At 40.6% G+C, this 23366-nt stretch overlaps 1 protein-coding gene across 1 annotated transcript in view; it reads left to right on the top strand.

Moving 5' to 3' along the window:
- RAB1A (RAB1A, member RAS oncogene family) overlaps positions 1 to 23366 on the top strand; it is a 46796-nt gene that overhangs the window by 7496 nt on the left and 15934 nt on the right. The window contains exon 2 of the mRNA XM_066267255.1: positions 17444 to 17516. Within this exon, the coding sequence (XP_066123352.1) occupies positions 17444 to 17516 (73 nt within the window). The remainder of the gene's footprint in view (positions 1 to 17443; positions 17517 to 23366) is intronic.

Raw genomic sequence — 23366 nt, 5'->3', positions numbered from 1 at the left:
GCCTATATAGATCAGGGGTAGTCAACCTTTTTATACCTACCACCCACTTTTGTATCTCTGTTAGTAGTAAAATTTTCTAACCGTCCAATGGTTCCACAGTAGTGGTGATTTATAAAGTAGGGAAGTAACTTTATAAAATTTATAAAGCAGAGTTACAGCAAGTTAAAGCATATAATAATAATTACTTACCAAGTACTTTATGTCGGATTTTTCCTAAGTTTGGCACAATAAATCTTTATAAAACAACTTACTATAGTTAAGTCTATCTTTTTATTTATACTTGGGTTGCTCTGCTACTGCCCACCATGAAAGTTGAAACTCCCACTAGTGGGCAGTAGGGACCAGGTTGACTACCACTGCTGTAGATATTTTGTAACTTGATTTAGGATAGTAGTTACTCTTCATTTATGGTCGTGTACCCTTAGGAGCATTTGATGATCCCTGTGGACCTGCTGTCTGTGTGCACACACATTTATAACATTGCATAAACTTGCAACTTGTTCACACTGCCTGAGCCTATTCAAAAACCTCAAGTTAAGAATGCCTGATTTGCCTGACCTCTGGTGGTGCAGTGGATAAAGGGTCAACCTGGAAAACTGAGGTTGTGGGTTTGAAATCCTGAGCTTGCCTGGTCAGGGCACATATGGGAGTTGATCCTTCATGCTTCCCTCCTCCTCCTGTCTCTCTTTCTCTCTCTCCCTAACCTCTCTAAAGTGAATGAAAAATGTTTAAAAAGAAAAAGAATGCCTGACTTAGGAGACTGAAAACAGAAAAGAGAGTGCTTACTACCACTCTTGAAATGTAGAAACTAAGAGTGATAGGAGTTTAATTTTATTTATTTTTTTAAATTTTTTATTTTTCTGAAGTGAGAAACAGGGAGGCAGAGACAGACTCCTGCATGTGCCCTACCGGGATCCACCCAGCATGCCCACCAGGGGGCGAAGCTCTGCCCATCTGGGGTGTTGCTCCATTGCAACTGGAGCATTCTAGCGCCTGAGGTGGAGGCCATGGAGCCATTCTCAGTGCCTGAGCCAACTTTGCTCCAATGGAGCCTTGGCTGTGGGAGAAGAAGAGAGAGAGAGAGAACAGAGGGAGAAGGGTAGAGAAGCAGATGGGCGCTTCTCCTGTTCCCTGGCTAGGAATCGAACCCTGGACTTCCACATGCCGAGCCGATGCTCTACCACTGAACCAACTAGTCAGGGCAAGACTTTAATTTTAAATCTGGTATTAGTTTTAAATCTAAATAATTAGTTTTAAAATGAGAGATTTGTTTGGGCATTGCTTTATTTTGATGAACTATTCTATGCTTTTCTTCTCTTTCTTTTTTAATGCTTACCTTTCTGTTCCTCATTAAATTACTTAACTATGAAGTGTTTCTAAGAGTCTTTAAACAAAGGCACACTGAGTTCACAGCACATTAGCTTTCACATTAAGAACAATAGGTTATCTCTAGGGTCCTTACTACGTTAAAGTCCATATGGCTGTAGTTAGGATAAATGCCTAGCTAAATATAGTATAATATAGTCTTTTTGTGTGTGTGTGACAGAGAGGGACAGATAGGGACAGACAGGAAGGGGGGGAGAGATGAGAAGCATCAACTCTTCGTTGTGGCACCGTAGTTGTTCATTGACTGCTTTCTTATATGTGCCTTGATCAAGGGGCTACAGCAGACCGAGTGACCCCTTGCTCAAGCCAGCGACCCTGGGCTTAAGTTGGTGAGCCTTGCTCAAACCAGATGAGCCCGCACTCAAGCTGGTGACCTCAGGTTTTGAACCTGGGTCCTCCGCATTCCAGTCCAATGCTCTGTCCACTGCGCCACCACCTGATCAGGCAGTATAATATAGACTTAAGTGGATTACAGTATATTGAACTTACAAAAATAGCTAAATAGCTAGGTTTATATAAGGACATTTGAAGCAACTTTGTGAAATATACATTGCGTAGATTGGTGGCTAGCACCTGTTCTCATGAATAACATTTGTGTTCATCATTTACTAAAGCTAAGGAAGTCTGACCTCCAGAATTTACTGTGCTCTTTTGAGCAAACTTACTAACACAGATGTTCTAAATTAATTTAAGCTGTGAATCACACTTTTCTTTATATTTGGCCAGGTCCTGTGTGCTAGTTCATAGATGCTTTGATTCCTTTTGATAGGTTTTTTTACATAAAACTTCACATATTGACTGACATTTTTATCGTCTGAGTACGTATATAAAATATGTCCTTGAGGGAATGTGGTGTGATAAAAAGAACATACCATTTGGAGTTATAATCCCTAGGTTTAAGTTTAGACCACCACTTACCTCATACAAGTCATTTATTCCTTTGAGTCTGTTTCTTTATAAAATGTGATTAGTTCCATCTCCTTTGATTCTCAAGAGTAAACTGTACAGTGCTATACAGACACGACTTGTATTCTAGTAAGGGCTGTTAGAATATGTGTAAATGTCAGGTGGTTTCAATTTTAAAATTTTTCTTACACATTTAATTATTAGACATTTATCTCTATCCTTGTATGCTTTAACAGTTTTTTCAATACAGGCTTTTAAGATCTTCTGGAGAATGTATATGTATACATACATTGGGGTGTGTGTGTGTGTACACACACAGCTAATTCACCTAGAAAGAAAGCTTGGTTAAGAAAACAGTGAGCCCTTTCTTTATCATCAAAGTATGCTAGGATTTGAGGTGTTTTTCTGTTTTTATTTTTTAATTATGAAATATGAACTGTGTTGCTAGGTGCTTACCAATTAAGGAGATGACTCATGCTCAAACAGGCATAATCAATATAACAGTATTAGCACAAATTAAATCTTGTGATACTTCTAAAGAATTAGGATGGCAGGATAGACAGTGCATAATATTTGGAGGAGGAGCCTATGATTTCTTGTGTGTGTGGGGGGGGTAAAATCCAGGATCTGTGATTTGTTTTTTTAACAGAAAGTTTTAGTTATTATGTTTATTTAGCTGGAAAGGACTCTTCAGAACCCTTGATGCTATCTAGTCCTGGGATGAGGTCAACAACTCATCCAGAAAATTATGTATGTATATTATTTTCCTTAACTCTGTGAAGAAATATTGCTCTAGTTTTACAGATGAGGAAAAAGTCAGAGAAGAGTTAAATGGCTTGTCCATAAGCATTCAGTGTAAATAATTGGAATTTTAACTCAAGGGCCTCATAGATAAAATTCAGTCTATCTCGGCTGTTTCCAGTTTACTAAATGTGGTTAGCATCTACAAATTTAAATTTTAAGCCAGTTAATTTGGCAACTAACAGTTTTATAGTCGATTACTTTTAAAATTTATGAGCAGAGAGGTATTTTTATCTTTTTATTCATTGATTTGAGAGAGCAAGAGAGACACATCAATAACAGTTGTTGGTTCACTTTGTTATGCATTCATTGGTTGATTCTTGTATGTGTCCTGACTGGGAATGGAACCTTCAACCTTGATGTATCAGTACTATGCTAACCAACTGAGCTGCCTGTCCAGGGCCCAGAGAGGTCTTTTTTAAAATGTTTGAAAGGGTTTGTGAGTTATATACTATGAACAGGCCTTTGACTTTCCCCTTCATATCTTGTTTTGGGTTGATATTTAAAGCTTCTTTAGGCTTGAAGTTAACATATCCATTCTTAGTTTTTCTGCCATTATGACTATCCTTAAGTATGTATACTAGGAGCCTTGGCAGTTATGGTTGTCTTTCTGTGAATAAAGCAAGTGAAACAGAGAACAGCCTTTTCTCTTGCTTTAGAGGGCATACTTGCTGCAGACTGTGCTACCGTATGTATGTGTTGTTAGGTATTTGGAGTTGTGACTGGTGTCATCATAGTACTTTTAACTATTAGTAATTTTTAAACTTTTGATTGTACTGGTAAATTGTGATACTTTGTCATCCATCTTCTGAACAGAAGCTTTGAATATATAGCTTCAAAGTTTTTGCTTATTGCTCTTAAAAATTTTCATCAAGTTATCTTGTGGGCCTGACCAGGCAGTGGCGCAGTGGATAGAGCATCAGACTGGGATGCGGAGGACCCAGGTTCGAGACCCGAGGTTGCCAGTTTGAGCATGGGCTCATCTGGCTTGAGCAAAAAGCTCGCCAGCTTGGACCCAAGGCCGCTGGCTCAAGCAAGGGGTTACTCAGTCTACTGAAGGCCCATGGTCAAGGCACATATGAGAAAGCAGTCAATGAACAACTAAGGTGTCGAAACGAAAAACTAATAATTGATGCTTCTCATCTCTCTCCATTCCTGTCTGTCTGTCCCTATCTATCCCTCTCTCTGACTCTCTCTCTGTCCCTGTAAAAAAATAAAATAAAATTTTTTCATCAAGTTATCTTGTGGGCCTGACCAGGCAGTGGCGCAGTGGATAGAGCGTCGGACTGGGACGCGAGGACCCAGGTTCAAGACACTGAGGTCGCCAGCTTGAGCCCGAGGTCGCTGGCTCGAGCAAGAGGTCACTCGGTCTGCTGTAGCCTCCCGGTCAAGGCATATATGAGAAATCAATCAACGAACAACTAAGGAACCACAATGGAGAATTGATGTTTCTCATCTCTTTCCCTTCCTGTCTGTCCCTATCTGTGACTCTCTCTGTCTTTGCCACAAAAAAAAAAAAAAAAAAAAAGTTATCTCGTGGTTTGGGTGGAGGAAGGAAAATTAATAGTAATTGCCACTTATTGTGTTTCTATAATATGCCAGGCTCTGTGCTAGAGATTTTAGAGGCATTATTTCTAATCTTGACAAGAAATCTAATTGGGTGGTAGAAGATGCTAATAGAACCTTTTTACATAAGAGAAAATTGGTGGGCACCTTGCCTCAATTATAGCTAGTATGTGATGGTACCTGAATTCAAATACAGTCTTTCCAGCTTTAAAACCCATGCAAGCTTTGCCTCTCCAGTGTTGGCACAGTGGATACAGCATCAACTTGGAACACTGAGGTCCCTGGTTTAAAACCCCAAGTTCGCCAGCTTGAGTGTGGGCTGGTCAGCTTGAGTGTGGGCTTGCCAGCCCCCCCCCTCTCAAGGCACATACGAAAAGCAATTAATGAACCACCTCAGTGAAGCAGCTATGAGTTGATGCTTCTCACTCTTCTCCCTTTCTTTCTCTCCCTTCCTGTTTCTCTCTCTCTCTCTCTCTCTCCCTCTCTCTCTCTCTCTCGCTTAAATCAATAAAAATTAAAAAAAAAACACGCAAACTTTGAAAGGTAGAAAGGTGGAGGACATTTGCACCTCTTCCTTGGCATGTTTTTCAGCAACTATTTGTTATATAGGTTGTAAGACAGTTGACTCGTTTGTCGTCTTATATGACTTGTCACTTTCTTCAGCACTACCAAAGTTTCCCTCATTTTTAGGATGCCAGTTTAAAAATTTTGGAACACTGTTCAGATCAGCTAAAATGAATCCTAGAAAATTAATCTATTGTCTCCAAGTATAAAAAACAACAACAACATGCCTTACCTGTGGTGGCACCATGGGTAAAGCATCTGCTGGAATACTGAGGTCACTAGTTCAAAACCTCAGTTTTGCTCAGTTAAGGCACATATGAGAAGCAACTACTGTGAGTTGGTGCTCTCCTTCCCTTTTCTCTCCCCCATAAAATAATAAATAAAATCTTAAAAAGAAAGAAAAGCATTTAACCCTGGCTGAGTGGCTCAATGAAAAAAACCTCATCCTGGCACCTAGGTTGTGGGTTCTATCTGTGGTCAGGGCACTTATGAAAAGCAACCAGTGAGTGTGCAACAAAATGGAAGCACCAAATGGAACAGCTAAGTGGAACGAGTTGATGCTTCTCTCTCTCTCTCTCTCTCTTTCTTCCTCCTCCATTCTCTCTCAAATCAATGGAACAATTTTTTTAAATTAAAGAAAAAAAACATTTTTAAGGGTTGATTATAGGGATAGTTTTAATTTTTTTATTTTATTTTATTTTTTAATTTTTTTAAAATTAATTTATTTTTTACAGAGACAGAGTGAGTCAGAGAGAGGGATAGACAGGGATAGACAGACAGGAATGGAGAGAGATGAGAAGCATCAATCATTAGTTTTTCATTGCGCGTTGCAACACCTTAGTTGTTCATTGACTGCTTTCTCATATGTGCCTTGACCGCAGGCCTTCAGCAGACCGAGTAACCCCTTGCTGGAGCCAGCGACCTTGGGTTCAAGCTGGTGGGCTTTTTTGCTCAAACCAGATGAGCCCGCGTTCAAGCTGGCAACCTTGGGGTCTGGAACCTGGGTCCTCTGCATCCCAGTTCAATCCTCTATCCACTGCGCCACCACCTGGTCAGGCATGGGGATAGTATTTAAAAATTGCTTGGCTATTTTCTTAAATTTGGTAATGGAGTATTTTACTGTTTATTTTGACTAACAGGCTGCTTTATCCATAGCTGAAGGTTTATTTATTTATTTATTTTTAATTTCAAAGCTAATATGTTCTCAATTAAATTCAACAGTATGGAAAGCACATGTATCTCTGAAAGTTCTTTCCTCTTTTCTGCAGCCTGATCAGTTTTGAATTGTGTTCTGTGGAGCATACTTACGTGAGTGAAAAACATAAGTTGATGTCAAACACAATTATTGTAGCTTAAGTTCTTATTAGTCATTCCATACCCCAAAGGCTAATAAAATAGTGTGTAGTTTAATAGTGAATTAAAGTTTATTTGACCACTATATATTAATACCATAATCATGATTTTCTTTTAAATTTGATATATGAACTTTAGCTTTAGGCTGTTTTCAAGTATGACATTTATAAAAAGTAAAATAACATGATTCCTATTATGCAAGTGAATTAGTTTCTAATGAATGAGAACAAATTTAATTTCCATTGAATTTTTTTAAAAATAGGCCTTTTAAAAGGTATACTTATAGCTGACATTGTAAAATTTGTATTTTGGGGCTACTGTTTGTTAAAAACTACTCAATTATTATAGTCCTCTTCTGTTTTACTTTGTTTTTTCTTTCTTGGTACAGTGGTACATTGAGATATGAGTTTAATTCGTTTTGTAACCCAGCTCGTAAGTCAGTCAACTCACATATGAAACAAATTTCTTCCATTTAAAATAACTGAAATAGATTTATTCCATTCCAGCCCTGTGAAACATCCCCAAACCATCCTAAATTATGAAAAAAGACATGTTTTTAATTAAGAAACACACATGTATACTTTACCAATGCATAACAAAATATATGAAATAAAAGAAAAAAGTGTTATTTAGTACTGTATTCTTACCTTGGAGACAGGTGAGTGCGGCTAACAGAGGTGAATGGCAGAGGAGGGGGGAGGGAGGAAGGGATGCAGGCACTGTAGACACGTAAACTAAAACTGCACTTTCTTAACACTAAATGTAAACTAAAACTGCATTTTCTTTAAACAAAACTAAAACTGCACTTTCTTTACTTAAAATAAAACCACAAAAACTTAATTGTAAAAAAAATTCACTTTCTTAACTTTAAACTTAACCTAAACTTAACATTACGTATTTTTCATTTAATCATCACCTGTTTCTGCTTTTTTGTCTGCACTTTCGGAACTTTCATTTGTACGGCTTTTGAATAAAAATCTATCCAAAGAGGTTTGCTTTTGCCTACCTTTTAAAATATTATGGAAATGTGACAAACAAGTGTCATTAAAAAGTGCTGAAGCACGACCAGTTGAAACTTTTTCTGGGTGTTTCTTTTCAATGAAACTTCAAAGCTTCTCCCACATTGCCAGCATGTCTTTAATTTCTCTTGTAGAAATCACTTCCTCCGACTCTACCTCCTCCTCACTACTAATCTCTTGCAGAAGCTCCGTATGTTGCATCATCTGTAGCTCCTTCAACTCCTCAGTTGAGAGTTCCTCCTCACTTTCCTTGACGAGCTCGTTTACATCACCCTCATCTACCTCCAGACCCATCGACTTTCTGAGGGACACAATGTCCTCCAACGCTTCTACCTCGGTCTCAATCTCTGGTTCGAATCCTTCGAAGTCCCTGTCTGCAACAACATCAGGCCATAACTTTTTCTATGCCAAGTTCAAGGTTCTTATAACCTCTTGCCATGCCAAATCAATAATGTGTAAACATATCACGGTGTTGGTGTTGTAGTGATCTTTCCAAAACTCTCGAAGGGTTAGATTTGTATTCTCAGTCACCTCCAAGCAGCGGCAGAACAAGTGCTTTGTGTAAAGCTTTTTAAAATTGGAAGTGACCTGCTGATCCATAGGTTGCAAGATTGAAGTAGTGTTGGGTGGGAGGTAGAGGACTTTCACAAATTTGAACTCATCAAGAATGTCATCTTCAAGACCAGGTGGGTGGGCTGGAGCATTTTCAAGGATTAGTAATGCTTTCATTGGGAGTTTATTTTCTTGAAGATATTTCTTCACTGCAGGGCCAAAGATGAGATTTACCCATTCAATAAAAAACTGCCGCGTAACCCATGCCCTAGCATTGGCGCACCATATAACCTGCAGTTTTTCTTTAAGAATCTTGTGAGTCTTAAAGGCTCAAGGATTTTCGGAATGATACACTAGCAGTGGCTTTACTTTATAGTCACTGCTAGCATTTGCACACAATGCAAGGGCCAGACGGTTCTTCATGGGTTCATGGCCTGGCAGCTTCTTCTCCTCTACAGTGATGAAAGTTCTCCGGGGCATTTTTTTCCAAAACAATCCTGTTTCGTCACAGTTGAACACTTGTTGGGGGATGTAGCCTTCCTTTACGATAAGCGCAGCAAAACATGCAGTGTACTCAGCTGCCTTAATGTCAGCACTTGCAGCTTCACCATGCCTCACTACTGAGTGGATGCCAGATCTCTTCTTGAAATTTTCAAACCAGCCGTGACTTGTCTTAAACGTATCTTCTGCTGCCTCTTTTGAGGTTGATGGTTCTTTCTTCTTCAAGTCACTGTAAATAGTATGTTCCTTTTTGCATATTACAGTCTCCGTCACTGTTACCTCCTGCCAGCTCTTTCTCTTCCACCCACACCAGCAGAAGCTTCTCCATTTCTTCATAGATAGTTGTCCTTAATTGGGACAGAATTGTAGTTCTTTCACTGGATTTGCGCTTTTGATGGCATCCTTTTGTTTAAAGATGGTACAAATTGTAGATGTATTGTGGTTGTACAGCCTTGCCGGTTCAATCACTGGTACACCACGCTCATGTTTTTCTATTATCTCTTGCTTTACTTCTATTGATATCATTCTCTTCTTCTCACCACTGTCCTTTACACTCACTTTCTTCAGCCCCATGATAGCACACAAAAAAAGTTAGTAAAAAATGCAAAAATGATGCAAGAATGAGTATAGCGCACAAGATTCGACTTGATTCTGTGGGTAACACATGAGAAAGAACGAGATGCTGGTGTTGTGCTCCCGATACTGGACATATGCACCAACTAGCAGCAGCTTCCCGAATCACGACTCGTATCTCAGAATTTCGCTCGGATCTCGAACGAAAATACTGACTGAGTTGCAGCTCGTATCTTAAAAATTGTGTATTGGTCTGCTCGTATCTCAAGGTGCCACTGTATATGTTTCTAAAGGATGGAATGTAGACAGTTGTGTTAATGTCAGTCAGCTTTCTCTTGTGAAATATTTGCTGACCTGTGAACTATGGCTAATAATCCAAATTTTATTGCATAAAAGAAGAAAAGTGTTTATTTTAATCCAAAAAGTTGTGGTTATATTGGGAATGTGCCAGTGCTATCTGCTTACAACCTTGATGTACTACCTACATAGAAATCATTTGTGTTATGGCAGGTGAGCTGAACAAACTTGCAAGGGTGTTAAGTCATTGGGCAGACTCTGATTTATTTATGTATTTACTTATTTATTTTTTAAAATTTACAGAGACAAGAGAGGGATAGATAGGGACAGACGGGAACGGAGAGATAAGAGAAGCATCAATCATTAGTTTTTCGTTGCGACACTTTAGTTGTTCATTGATTGCTTTCTCATATGTGCTTTGACCATGGGGCTATAGCAGACCAAGTAACACCTTTCTCAAGCCAGCGACTTTGGGTCCAAGCTGGTGAGCTTTGCTCAAACCAGATGAGTCCACGCTCAAGCTGGCGATCTTGGGGGTCTCAAACCTGGGTCCTCCGCATCCCAGTCTGACACTCTATCCACTGCGCCACCGCCTGGTCAGGCGGGCAGACTGTGATTTTAAAAAACCTTTTCCTCCCTGGCCGGTTGGCTCAGTGGTAGAGCATTGACCTGGCATGTGGAAGTCCTGGGTTTGATTCCCAGCTAGGGCACACAGGAGAAGTGCCCATCTGCTTCTCCACTCTTCCCCCCTCCTTTCTCTCTCTTCCCCTCCCGCAGCCAAGGCTCCATTGGAGCAAAGTTGGCACCGGCGCTGATGATGGCTCCACAGCCTCCGCCTCTGGCACTGGAATGGCTAGGGTTGCAGCAGAGCAATGGTGCATATGGGCAGAGCATCGCCCCCTGGTGGGCATGCCAGGTGGATTCCCATCAGGCGCATGCGGGAGTCTGTCTGCCGCCCCTCGCTTCTCACTTTGGAAAATACAAAAAACCCACAAAACCTTTTTCTTCCCTCAACATCTTTTTCTGTTTATAAAAGTAATATAGGCTTCCTGACTAGTGGTGGCACAGTGGATAGAGCATTGGCCTGGGATGCTGAAGTTCAGGTTTGAAACCCTGAGGTCACTGGTTCGGGTTGAGAGGCTCCCCATCCCCGCAAGACACATAGGAAAAGCAATCAATGAACAACTAGAAGTAACAACAATAAGCAACTTATAAGCGGATGCTTCTCATGTCTCTCTTCTCCTCTCTTTTTCCCCACCCATCAATTAAAAAATAAAGTAATGCAGGCAGAGTGTTAAAAAATAGTATAAAGAAAAATACCAGTCAGGCCTGACCAGGTGGTGGCACAATGGATAGAAGTTTGATTGGGACATGGAGGACCCAGGTTCAAAACCCTGATGTTGCCGGCTTGAATGTGGGGTTGCTGACTTGAGCGTGGGATCTTAGACATGACCTCATGGTTGCTGGCTTGAGCCCAAGATCTCTGCCTTGTGCAAGGGGTCACTCACTCTGCTGTAGGACCCCCCCACACACACACACAAGGCACATATGAGAAAGCAATCAGTGAACAACTAAAGTGCTGCAACGAAGAATTGATGCTTTTCGTCTCTCTCCCTTCCTGTCTATCTGTCCCTCTCTCTGTCACACAAAAAAAAGAAAAATACCAGTCAGTTGTAATACTATAATTTAGAAATGTCCATTTCCCCAAAATCTATTATGTGTATGCAGATTTTTTTTTATTTTTATTTTTTGTATTTTTCTTAAGTTGGAAACGGGGAGGCAGTCAGTCGGACAGACTCCTTTGCCCGACCGGGATCCACCCGGCACGCACACCAGGGGGCGATACTCTTCCCATCTGGGGCGTCGCTCTCTTGCAACCAGAGCCATTCCAGCGCCTGAGGCAGAGGCCACAGAGCCATTCTCAGCGCCCGGGCCAACTTTGCTCCAATGGAGCCTCAGCTGCAGGAGGGGAAGAGAGAGACAGAGAGGGAGGGGTGGAGAAGCAGATGGGTGCTTCTCCTGTGTGCCCTGGCCGGGAATCGAACCAGGGATTCTTGCACGCCAGGCCAACTCTCTACCACTGAGCCAACCAGCCAGGGCCTGCAGAATTATTATTATTAAAAAAATTTTTTTTTAATTAACTTTAGAGAGAGGAAGGGAGAGAGTGAGAGAAAGACAGGAACATTGCTCCATCCTGTATGTGCCCTGACTGGGGATCAAACTGGCAATCTCCACGCTTCCGGATGATGCTCTAACCAACCAAGCTATCTGGCCAGGGCTGCAGAATTATTTTTTTAAAATGAGCTATACTAAACAAAATGCCCTATAATTTTTTCACATAACAATATTTCACATTAACTGTCTCTTTGAGATTTTAGAATTTCCAGTAGCATTTTAGATTTAGAAACCAGCAGATTTATCCCCTACTTTATTTTATGTATACAGTTTGGTAACCTCATGAAAAGGCAAGCATTTTACCAAAATGCTTTAACAATTTGTTTTGTAAAGTTTTTATTTATTGATTCTTAGAGAGGAAGAGAGACAGACATAGACATTTGTTGCTCCACCCACTTATACCATAACTTGTTGATTCCTTTTTTCGTTTGTTTTGTTTAAAGTGAGAGGCAGGGAGGCAGAGAGACAGACTCCTGCATGCACCCCTTTGGGATCCACCCAGCAACCCCATCTGGGGCTGATGTTCTGCCCCTCTGGGGCTGCTGCTCCCTTGCTCAGCAACTGAGCTATTTTAGTGCCTGAGGTGAGGCCATGGAGCCACCCTCAGTACTCTGGGCCAACTTGCTTGAACCATTCGAGCCATGGCTGCAGGAGGAGGATAGAGCGAGAAAGGGGTGGGAGGGATAGAGAAGCACAAGTTTGCTTCTCTGTGTGCCCTGACTAGGAATTGAACCCAAGACTTCCACACGCTGGGCTGATGTTCTACCACTGAGCCAAACAGCTAGGCCACTTATTGATTTTTGTATGTGCCCTGGGGATTGAACTTGCAGCCTTGGCATACTGAGCTACCTGGCCAGGCTGTTTCAGTAAATCTTTTTTTTTTGCTAGAGAAAGAGAAACAGACAGGAGGGAAGGAAACTCATAGCTGCGCCACTTTATTGTTTGTTGATTGCCTCTTGTATGTGCCTTGACCCAGGATGTTCCAGCCAAGCCAGTGACCCCATGCTCAAGTCAGCAACCTTTGAGGTCAAGTCTGCGACCATGGGATCATGTCTAGGATACTGGGCACTCTGCACTCAAGCAGGCTGAGCCTGTGTTCAAGCCGGCAACCTCAGGGTTTCAAACCTGGGACTTCAATGCCCCAGGTGCACTCTTATCTATTCCACCACCACCACCAGTCAGGCAGATCTCTGATCTAGCTTAATCCAGTTTTGTCACTTAAGTCAAAATTGTATTGTAGACTGAAAATCTAATCCAAATTCTTGGGGAATAAAGGAAAATTATATTTAAAGTCTTAATCATTTGCTACACTATTCTTGAATCTTTGTACCAAAATTTTGACCATTGCATTCTAAGTTTAGATTTATATATTGTCTATTAACATTTTTACTATGTTCTGTTCTATAAATTATAGTTATAGAAATATCTTTAAGCAATCTCAAATCTCTGAATTCTTTTGAACATTCAGTATCTTTTTTTTTTTTTTTTTTTTGGCAGAGACAGAGTCAGAGGGACAGACAGACAGGAAGGGAGAGAGATAAGAAACATCAATTCTTCGTTGCGGCTCCTTGATTGATTGATTTCTCATATATGCCTTGACGGGGTTTTGGGTGGGGAGGGCTACAGCAGACTGAGTGACCCCTTGCTCGAGCCAGAGACCTTGGGCTCAAGCTGGTGAGCCTTGCTCAAACCAGATGAGCTGGCGCTCAAGCTGGCAACCTTGGGATCTTGAACCTGGGTCCTCCACATCCCAGTCTGACGCTCTATACACTGTGCCACCGCCTGGCCAGGCAACATTTAGTATCTTAATAGTTTAGAAGTAGATTACTAGGTTATTTAAAATGTCCCAATGCAAGTACCATTCTCTAGGTGTGTATATTCAGAAATGGGGAGAAGTTGGTGAGTTTGATTTTGCCATTCTCCATGTCTCTTGTCATCTTAGTAGAGCTGAGGGTTTGAGAGAGAACAAAATACAGTTGACCCTTGAACCAGTGGGGAGGTTAGGGGCAAAAGTATAAAACAGACAAAGTATAAAATCTGCATATGCAGATTCTCAGCTGCTGTTGATGCAGTGATAAATGTGGAGTTTAAAAATCCATGTATAAATGGACCTGTGCAGTTCAGACCCCTGTTAACTATAGTCTTGTTTAGCAAAGATTATCTCATTATGGAGAAGAGTACTCATCTCTTCATATTGTTTAGAATGGCTGTGAACCTTATAGTATCAAAAAATTGTAAAAACTCAATATATAACACATTTTAAAAGAAAGTGATGATTTTAAAAGGTGACTTTTAAAATTTGATTATCAATTTCCCCCCAAACCTATAGGGAATTTTTATGAGTTTATTTGAGCCAACATGGCAACATCTGCTGGAGAGCAAGATCTCAGATGCCCCAACTATTAATTTCTTGAAACCATAATGTAATTATTAACAATTAGGAAGCATTCATGTTTTTCCAGCCTTATGATTACTCTGAAATTGAGAAATTGATCTTTAAGTAGTAAATGCTTCCTTGGGTAACACCTGTGGTCCAGTGCTGTCCTTTATTGTAACAGGTTCTAGTACAGCTGATTCAGCCGATACTTATTAAATGTCTACTGCAGGGGTCCCCAAACTACAGCCTGCGGGCCGCATGCAGCCCCCAGAGGCCATTTATCTGGTCCCCGCAGCACTTCCGGAAGGGGCACCTCTTTCATTGGTGGTCAGTGAGAGGAGCACTGTATGTGGCGGCGTTGCTCATGTACAGTACTACTTCCGGTCACATGGGACGCACGTGTCACGGCTCCGGAAGCGGGTCGTATCACTTGTTACAGCTAGCAGTGACAAATATGGAACTGGACATTGACCATCTCATTGGCCAAAATCAGGCCCATAGTTCCCATTGAAATACTGGTCAGTTTTTTTATTTAAATTTACTTGTTCTTTATTTTAAATATTGTATTTGTTCCTGTTTTGTTTTTTTACTTTAAAATAAGATATGTGCAGTGTGCATAGGGATTTGTTCATAGTTTTTTTTATAGTCCGGCCCTCCAACGGTCTGAGGGACAGTGAACTGGCCCCCTGTGTAAAAAGTTTGGGGACCCCTAGTCTACTGGATGTCTGGCATGGTGCTCAGGGAGATTGGTAACTTCAGGCTATCTGTTGTGTCAGACTTTCTATTAAAAACTAACTAACGGTAGTGGTATCAGTGATGCAATTATTCTTGCTAACTGAAAATGTAAAATTCTTTTTTTTTTTTTTTTTAAAAGAGAGTAAGGGAGTGAGAGAGAGAAACATCAACTCATTGTTCCACTTCATTATACCCCCATTGATTGCTTCTCATATGTGCCCCAACAAGGGTTTGAACCAGTGACCTTGGTGCTTTGGGACTAAGCTCTCTCCATTTGCCACCAGCCAGGGCATTTTTTTTTTTTTTAACTTACTGGTTTTAGAGAGAGGAAGGGAAAGAGAGTGAGAGAGAAGCATTGATTTGTTCCACTTATTTTTGTACTCTCTGGTTGGTTCTTGTATGTGTCCTGACCAGGAATAGAACCTGCAACCTTGGTTTATCCGGATGACTCTAAACAACTGAGCTACCCAGTCAGGGCCTTGAAATTTAATTTTTTTTTTAAGATTTTTAATATTGATTATACAGAGAGAGGCAGGGAAGAGAGTGAAGTATTAATTCATAGTTGCTTCACTGTTGTTCATTGATTGCTTGTTGTATGTGTCTTGACTGGGCAAGCCCAGGGTTTTGAACTGGTGACCTCAGTGTTCCAGGTCGATGTTTTATCCACTGCGCCACCATAGATCAGGCGAAGTTTAAATTCTTAATATGTACTTACTGCTAATGTTCAGAGTCCAGCATTTTTAAGAATTTAATCTAAGGAGTAAGCTGTCAGTAGTGCTGAAATCAGTCAGAAACTGTAATACCTAATAAAAGTTTTATGGTATTATGTATCAATCATTTATTAAGGATAAAATTTCTTTTTTTTTTGTATTTTTCGGAAGCTGGAAACGGGGAGAGACAGTCAGACAGACTCCCGCATGCGCCTGACCAGGGATCCACCCAGCACGCCTACCAGGGGCGATGCTCTGCCCACCAGGGGGTGATGCTCTGCCCCTCCGGGGCGTCACTCTGCCATGACCAGAGCCACTCTAACGCTTGGGGCAGAGGCCAAGGAGCCATCCCCAGTGCCCGGGCCATCTTTGCTCCAATGGAACCTTGGCTGCAGGAGGGGAAGAGAGAGGCAGAGAGGAAGGAGGGGGGGGGGGTGGAGAAGCAAATGGGTGCTTCTCCTGTGTGCCCTGGCCGGGAATTGAACCCGGGTCCCCCGCACGTCAGGCCGACGCTCTACTGCTGAGCCAACCGGCCAGGGCCAAGGGTAAAATTTTATATCACCACTATTTCCCCTTTTTTCCTTTGAGAGGTCAAACTGGAAAGGCTGTTATTTAGTTCATTCTGAGCTTCAATCTCCTTAATGACTTGGTTAAAAGCTCCTTCTGTGATATTTATTTTGCTGCTAGGGACAAGTGTACAATGTAAACTTGTTATAACCAAAAAGATATGTTTTTAAGTAATACATATCACTGTAAACCTGGGTAACAGTTGATGAATATTCACAAGATGATCACTGCTAAAACTTTTCATTTGCTTACATGTAAATATGATAATTGAAATTTAAATTGTGAGTGATATTTGGGTTTCAGCTTACTTAGGTAGCATTTTTTAAAAATAAAATCATGAACAAAATGGAAACTGTGTCTACTAAAATAATAAACTATAAATTCTGGATATTTGAAATTGCTTAGAATTGGTCAGAATTAGGAAGGATTTATGAGGGATTCCTTTGGAGACCATGGGCAGATAGTCGGCCTTCAGGTACATGAAGGAACCCTGCTCCCATGAAGGAATCCCGAAGAGTGGTCTTTGAGTCAGGCCTGGCAATGGTAAAAGTACATAAACATGGCCTAGCTTTCAGAATTTTATGAAGAATGCTTTTATATAAGCTTAGAATGTTGGTCAAGTTTTATATAAGCTTAGAATGTTGGTCAAGTTGTACATTTGCATAAACAGCCTTTGATTTTTTACCACATCTTCAGTTTAAAATATTTATAATACAGGCTTACCAAAGTTAAATTATCCTTTTTTTTAAAGGGAGACTATCCAGGTGGATGTTAAAAAAGGATCATAAAAGCCCCTTGGAGATGGCTATGAAATAATTTGATCTTGGAATTAGGAGGCAGTGGAAAGTTAACTTTCTCTGTTCTAATAGTTCAAAGGGAGTGGGATTTATCTGGTATAGTCTCATGGGTTCTCCAAGAAAGCATATAACTATATTTTCTTTCATTCTTTCCTTGGAAGTAGTTCACAGATCTCAGTTCATTGGTGACATTGCCTATCTTTTATAATAATTTTTTTTTAATGTTTATTGTGTTGATTTGGGGGTGGGGGGAGAGAAAGGAACACTGATCTGCTCCTGTATGTGCTCTGGCAGGGGTAGAACTGGCAACCTTTGTGCTTCGGGATGATGCTCTAACCAACTGAGCTGTCTGGCCAGCACTATAATAATTCTGCCCTGTTCAGTGATTCATCAAAAGGGTTTGTGCTGTTGGTACAATTTTGGCTTCTTTTTAAGTTATCCATGGGCTTTTCAAGAGCTGTAGTCTTTCTCAGTGAGCTGTTTATTATTTTTGCTATATTTTTGTTGCAGGATTTATAATACAATATGCTTTTTATTAATGTGATTTTTCTTTCCTTTTTGCAGTGATTATTTATTCAAGTTGCTTCTAATTGGAGACTCTGGAGTTGGAAAGTCTTGCCTCCTTCTTAGGTTTGCAGTAAGTTGAAATTCAAATGCCTGTAAAGAAATTAATGCTGTGTATGTTTTCTGGGTAGACAAAAGATTTAAGTTTTTTGTTTTTGGTTTTAGCGAGAGAAACAGAGAGAGGGACAGACAAGCAGGAAGTGAGAGAGATGAGAAGCATCAGTTCTTTGTTTGCATCATCTTAGTTGTTCATTTATTGCTTTCTCATATGTGCCTTGACTTGGGGGTACAGCAGAGTGAGTGACCCCTTAGGCTCAAGCTAGCGACCTTGGGCTTCAAGCCAACCTTTGGGCTCAAGCCAGTGACCATGGGGTCATGTCTGTGATCCCACACTCAAGCTGGATGAGCCTATGCCCATGCTGGTGACCTCGGGGTGTCAAACCTGGGGGTCCTCCGTGTCCCAGTCTGATGCTCTATCCACTGTGCCATCACCTGGTCAGGTGATTTAACAGTTTTATTTGCAATAAATTAATTCTTCCAGAACTTACATATTAAAGTCTCCCAAGTATATATTCTTAGCGATACCTTGGGAGTCTTAAATAAAAGAAATGACATTGCCTTTTTTGTTTTAGTTTATTGATTTTAGAGGGAGAAAGAGAAAGAGAGAAACATCGTTCCACTTACTTATGCATTCATTGGTTGATTCTTGTATGTGCCCTCACTGTGGATCGAACCCACAATGTTGGCCTATCGTATCAACACTAACCAACTGAGCTACCCGGCCAGGGCAATGCTATTGTTCTTAAAAGAAATACAAGAAAGTGTGGTTATAAAATCAAGGTAATAGTCTTGGGAGAGATCAAACGATGTTTTATTCCAACATAGGTAGTAAAGTAAAGGGAAAATAGTTGGCTTGTGTTGACAGTGACTTGATGGGAAATAAATGTTCAAGTAATAGTTTAGTAGAATAAAGAGAAAAAGGCCTGGTATAAAACTTTTTTTTTTTGGACAATGGTATAGTGTTCTATATGCTGAAATTTATAAACAAATAAATGTCTTTCAACCTAATGAATAGAATTCAGTCTCCTTCCTAGTGTTTATCAACTGCTTTCAAATTTAGCATGTTTTCCGTCTCGCTATCTAGATCATTGATTCTCAGAGTGTGGACTGAAGACCCCCGAGGATTAATCAATACCTTCTCAGGGGGTCATCCATGAGATCAAAACTATTATCCTAATAATACTAAGCTGTTAGTATTTACTAAGTAAATAATTCCTTAGAACTAAAAAGAAAGACATTAGCTTTTTCACTGTTGACATTTGCTCTGATGACACAAAAGCACCTGTGAGGTAAAACTTCTGGTGCCTTAACTCACCATATCAAGGCTATACTAAGTCCCAAACTGTACTTAGTGTCATGGTATTTACCTCTCTTCAGCCACAGGGGGTAAAAACCATTTTCATTTGAGCATTTTTGATTAAACAGTAAAAGATTTTTAAAAATTTTGTTCCTTGAGTACTTGAGTTTTGTTTTGTTTTGTTTTTTAGCAAGAGCAAAACAGATAGGTATGGACAAGGACAGAAAGACAGGAAGGGAGAGAGATGAGAAACATCAACTCATAGTTGTGGCACCTTAGTTCATTGATTGCTTTCTTAGTGCCTTGACCATGGAAGTTCCAGCTCAGTCAGTGACCCCCTGCTCAAGCCAAAGACCTTGGGCTTCAAACTGTCGAACTTTGAGATCAAGTCAGCAAACATGGATCATGTCTATAATCTCACACTCAAGGCATTGAGCCTGTGCTCAAGCCGGATGAGCCCTCACTCAAGGCTGTGTGACCTCAAGGTTTCAAACCTCGGTCTTCAGTGTCCCAGGCCGATGCTCAATCCGCTGTGCCATATCCTGGTCAGGCTTGAGTATTCTTTTCTATTATGTATTTATTTATTTTTTAACGAGAAGAGGAGAGGCAGAGACAGATTCCTACATGTGCCCAATTGGGATCCACACAGCAAGCTCACTAGAGAGTGATGCTCTGTCCATCTGGGGCCCTTGCTTCATTGTAACCAGAGCCATTTTAGTGACTGAGGCCATGGAGCCATCCTCAGCGCCCAGGGCCAACTTGCTCTAATTGAGCCTTGACTGCAGGACTGGGGAGGAGATGAGAGAGAGAGAGAAAGAAGTGATAGGGGGAGGAGTAGAGAAGCATGTGAGCGCCTCTCCTATGTGCCCTGACCCGGGAGGGACATCCACATGCCAGCTGATGTTCTATGACGGAGCCAACTGGCCAGGACCAAATATTCTTATTTAATATGTTGTGAAGAAATGAGGAATACACAACAAAGCAGTTTTACTGCTTACTAGAGTGGGTTAGTCTATCTGTCTAGCGGAAAAGAAAAGCAAAACTTTTTTTTTACTTAAAGAACAACTGATAGACAAACTTTAGTTAACATAGAATTGGGTATTAGCAGACATTTTCTCAAATGAACTGAGATTGTCATGTCAGGGAAAGTGTCTGACAGCATTTGTTGCCTGCAATAAAATTCAAGCTTTCAAAGGAATATTAGAATTTTAGAAAATTTATAATTCACCAATTGTAAGCCTGACAAATACCAAATATGACTTTTCTGATGAGATGAATGATGATATTAATGAATGTTTTTTAAAAGCTTTTATTTATATATCATAGTTGAAAGTGAAATCATGGAAATACTGGCTCTGGCTGGTTGCTCAGTGGATAGAGCATCGGCCTGGCATACAGAAATCCCTCCTGGGTTCACTTCCTGAACAGGGCATATATGAGAAGTGACCATTTGCTTCTCTATAACTCCTCCTTTTCTCCCTTCTCTCCCTCCTCTCTTCCTGCTGCCAGTGACTCAATTGGTTTGAGCGTGGCCCTGGGCTCTGAGGATAGCCCGGTTCTGAGCGCCTCAGCCTTGGGTGCTGAAAATAGCTCAGTACTCAGGCATCAGCCCCAGATGGGGGTTGCCAGGTGGATCCTGGTCAGAGTGCATATGGGAGTCTGTCTCACTAGCTCCTCTCCTCTCACTTAAAATAAAAATGAAAAAGAAATGGAAATACAAGAATAAAACATTCTTTAATATGTATGAAACTATTTTCTAACAAAAAATTAGGAAAGAAAAAGCTTGATGTTAAACATGAAAATGTTAGAAGACAAATGGTACTAGCAAAAAAAATATATGAAGAAGGGATGATACTCTTATTATATAAAGCATACTTTTACATTAATAAGAAAAGGATGTCTGCTTAACCTGTGGTGGCACAGTGGATAAAGTGTCGACCTGGAATGCTGAGGTCGCTGGTTCAAACCCTGGGCTTGCCTGGTCAAGGCACATATGGGAGTTGATGCTTCCTGCTCCTCCCTCTTTCTCTCTCTTTCCTCTCTAAAAAAATTAAATTAAAAAAATAAATTTTAAAAAGCATGTCTGTCCTTATTTAAAAATGGTCAAATACATGAGGGGGCAGTTCACAAAAGAAGAAATACAAATTGCCAATAAAGATGAAAAAATGTTCAATTTTATTTGTAATTAAAGGTTTAAAATTAGATTTTACTTAATTTTTAGTAAATTGGAAAATTAAAAAATTAAGACTAACTTAATATTAAATCAGCAATTCTAGTAGGTGGGAAGAATCTGGCATCTCTTGATGAAAGTGGTAGTATAGCATGAGATGTTTGTATTTCAAAGAAAATCCTCTCTGAGATGCCTACTGATAGAAGTTATACATTTTTAGTACTACCACACAGTACAATCACCTGGAAGCATTTATACGAGTACTAATTTTTAGATCTCTAAAATAGAGATGCAGCACAAAAGATATTGTAAAGATATAATAAAGATATAAAGAGCACTAGAGAAAGAGCTCTTTTTTTTTTTTAATTGCATTTTTGTGGTGACATTGGTTAGTAAGATTACACAGGTTTCAAGTGCACAGTTCTATAACACATTATCTGTTTATTGTATTGTGGGTTCACTACTCTTAAGTAGTTTTCCCTTCACCCTCTACCTTCGCCTACTTACCTCACTCCCTGTCCCTCCTACAATCCCCACACTGTTGTTTTTGTCCATACATTTATTTTTTCTTTGCTTAATCCCTTCACTTTTTTCAACCAGCCCTTCAACCACCAGGGAAGGATCTCTCTTTTTTTATTTTTTTAAATTTTATTTTATTTATTCATTTTTAGAGAGGAAGAGAGAGGATAGAGAGACAGAGAGAGAGAGAGAGAAGGGGGGAGGAGCTGGAAGCATCAACTCCCATATGTGCCTTGACCAGGCAAGCCCAGGGTTTCGAACTGGCGACCTCAGCATTTCCAGGGTGACGCTTTATCCACTGCGCCACCACAGGTCAGGCAGGAAGGATCTCTTTTAACTATTGGCTAAGGAGTTGGGAGAACATTTGGATAATTAGTATAACCTGGGCTCAAAATTGAATAAAATATTGTCATGTGTCCCAGTGGCTGTGGAAGTAAGGGTATGCAGAAAGATAACAGAATTTGGACAGAAGAGAAAGCATGTGCAGTGGCTCAGAGTCATGCAAATAAGGATCATTTAGGGATTTAAAAGAATGCTAGCAAAGCATTGGTGTTTCTAGCAAAACACCTGGCATGCAGAAGTGCTAAGTGAATGTTTATTGTATTCACTTTGTTCTATATTTACTTTTTTTTGTTAACAGTTTACAACCAGTTTTTTCTTTTCTTACTTATTGATAAGAGAGAGAGAGAAAATCATTCATTGCTCCACTTAGTTGTGCATTCATTGGTTGATTCCCACATGTGCCCTGAAAGGGGATGGAATCCTCAACCTTTGTGTATCAGAATGACACTCTCACCAACTGAGCTGCCTGGTCTGGGCTTTGTCCACTTTAAAAAAAAATTTTTTTTTCTTTTCTTTTTTTTTTTTTTTTTTTGCATTTTTCTGAAGCTGGAAACAGGGAGAGACAGTCAGACAGACTCCCGCATGTGCCCGACCGGGATCCACCCGGCACGCCCACCATGGGGCCACGCTCTGCCCACCAGGGGGCGATGCTCTGCCCATCCTGGGCGTCACCATGTTGCGACCAGAGCCACTCTAGCGCCTGGGGCAGAGGCCAAGGAGCCATCCCCAACACCCGGGCCATCTTTGCTCCAATGGAGCCTTGGCTGCGGGAGGGGAAGAGAGAGACAGAGAGGAAGGCGTGGCGGAGGGGTGGAGAAGCAAATGGGCGCTTCTCCTGTGTGCCTTGGCCGGGAATCAAACCCGGGTCCTCCGCACGCTAGGCTGACGCTCTACCGCTGAGCCAACCGGCCAGGGCAAAAAATTTTTTTAATTTAAGATTATATTTTATTGATTTTAGAGAGAGGAGAGAGAGAAAATGGGTGGAGGAGTGGGAAGTATCAACTTATAGTAGTTGCTTCCTGTATGTGCCTTGACTGGGCAAGGCCAGGGTTTCAAACTGATGACCTCAGCATTCTAGGTTGACACTTTATCCACTGCGCCACCACAGGTCAGGCTGTGTCCACTTTCTATAATGCCTGATAAGACATGCAATTAAAAATAAATTTAAAAATTCAAAATGAATAATGATGATGAGCATTTTACCAAATTGCATTCATGCTTTAAATATATATCTTTTTACCCAGTGATTCTACGTGTGCATAAGCATGAGTATATGAGAATTGGAACTCCCTCCCTCTGTTCACATTTTACAATTTTCTTAAGAAAAATATTTTTTGAATCCCATGTATTCATCAGATTGAGCATTATCAAGACTTGCCCACACTGACTTTATTTAATCCTCCCCCCTTATCTTTGAGTGGTATAATGCAGATCTCACAAGTGTCATCCCCCCCCCCCCACTTCAGTATGAATGTATGTACTTCAGTACATTTTTCCCTACATACTTCAGTATGCATTTCCCAATTTCTGGACAT

This window comes from Saccopteryx bilineata, chromosome 3, assembly GCF_036850765.1.
Source record: "Saccopteryx bilineata isolate mSacBil1 chromosome 3, mSacBil1_pri_phased_curated, whole genome shotgun sequence".
NCBI lineage: Eukaryota > Metazoa > Chordata > Mammalia > Chiroptera > Emballonuridae > Saccopteryx > Saccopteryx bilineata.
Note: the sequence above shows the minus strand (reverse complement) of the source record. Positions and strands in the feature narration are given on the sequence as shown.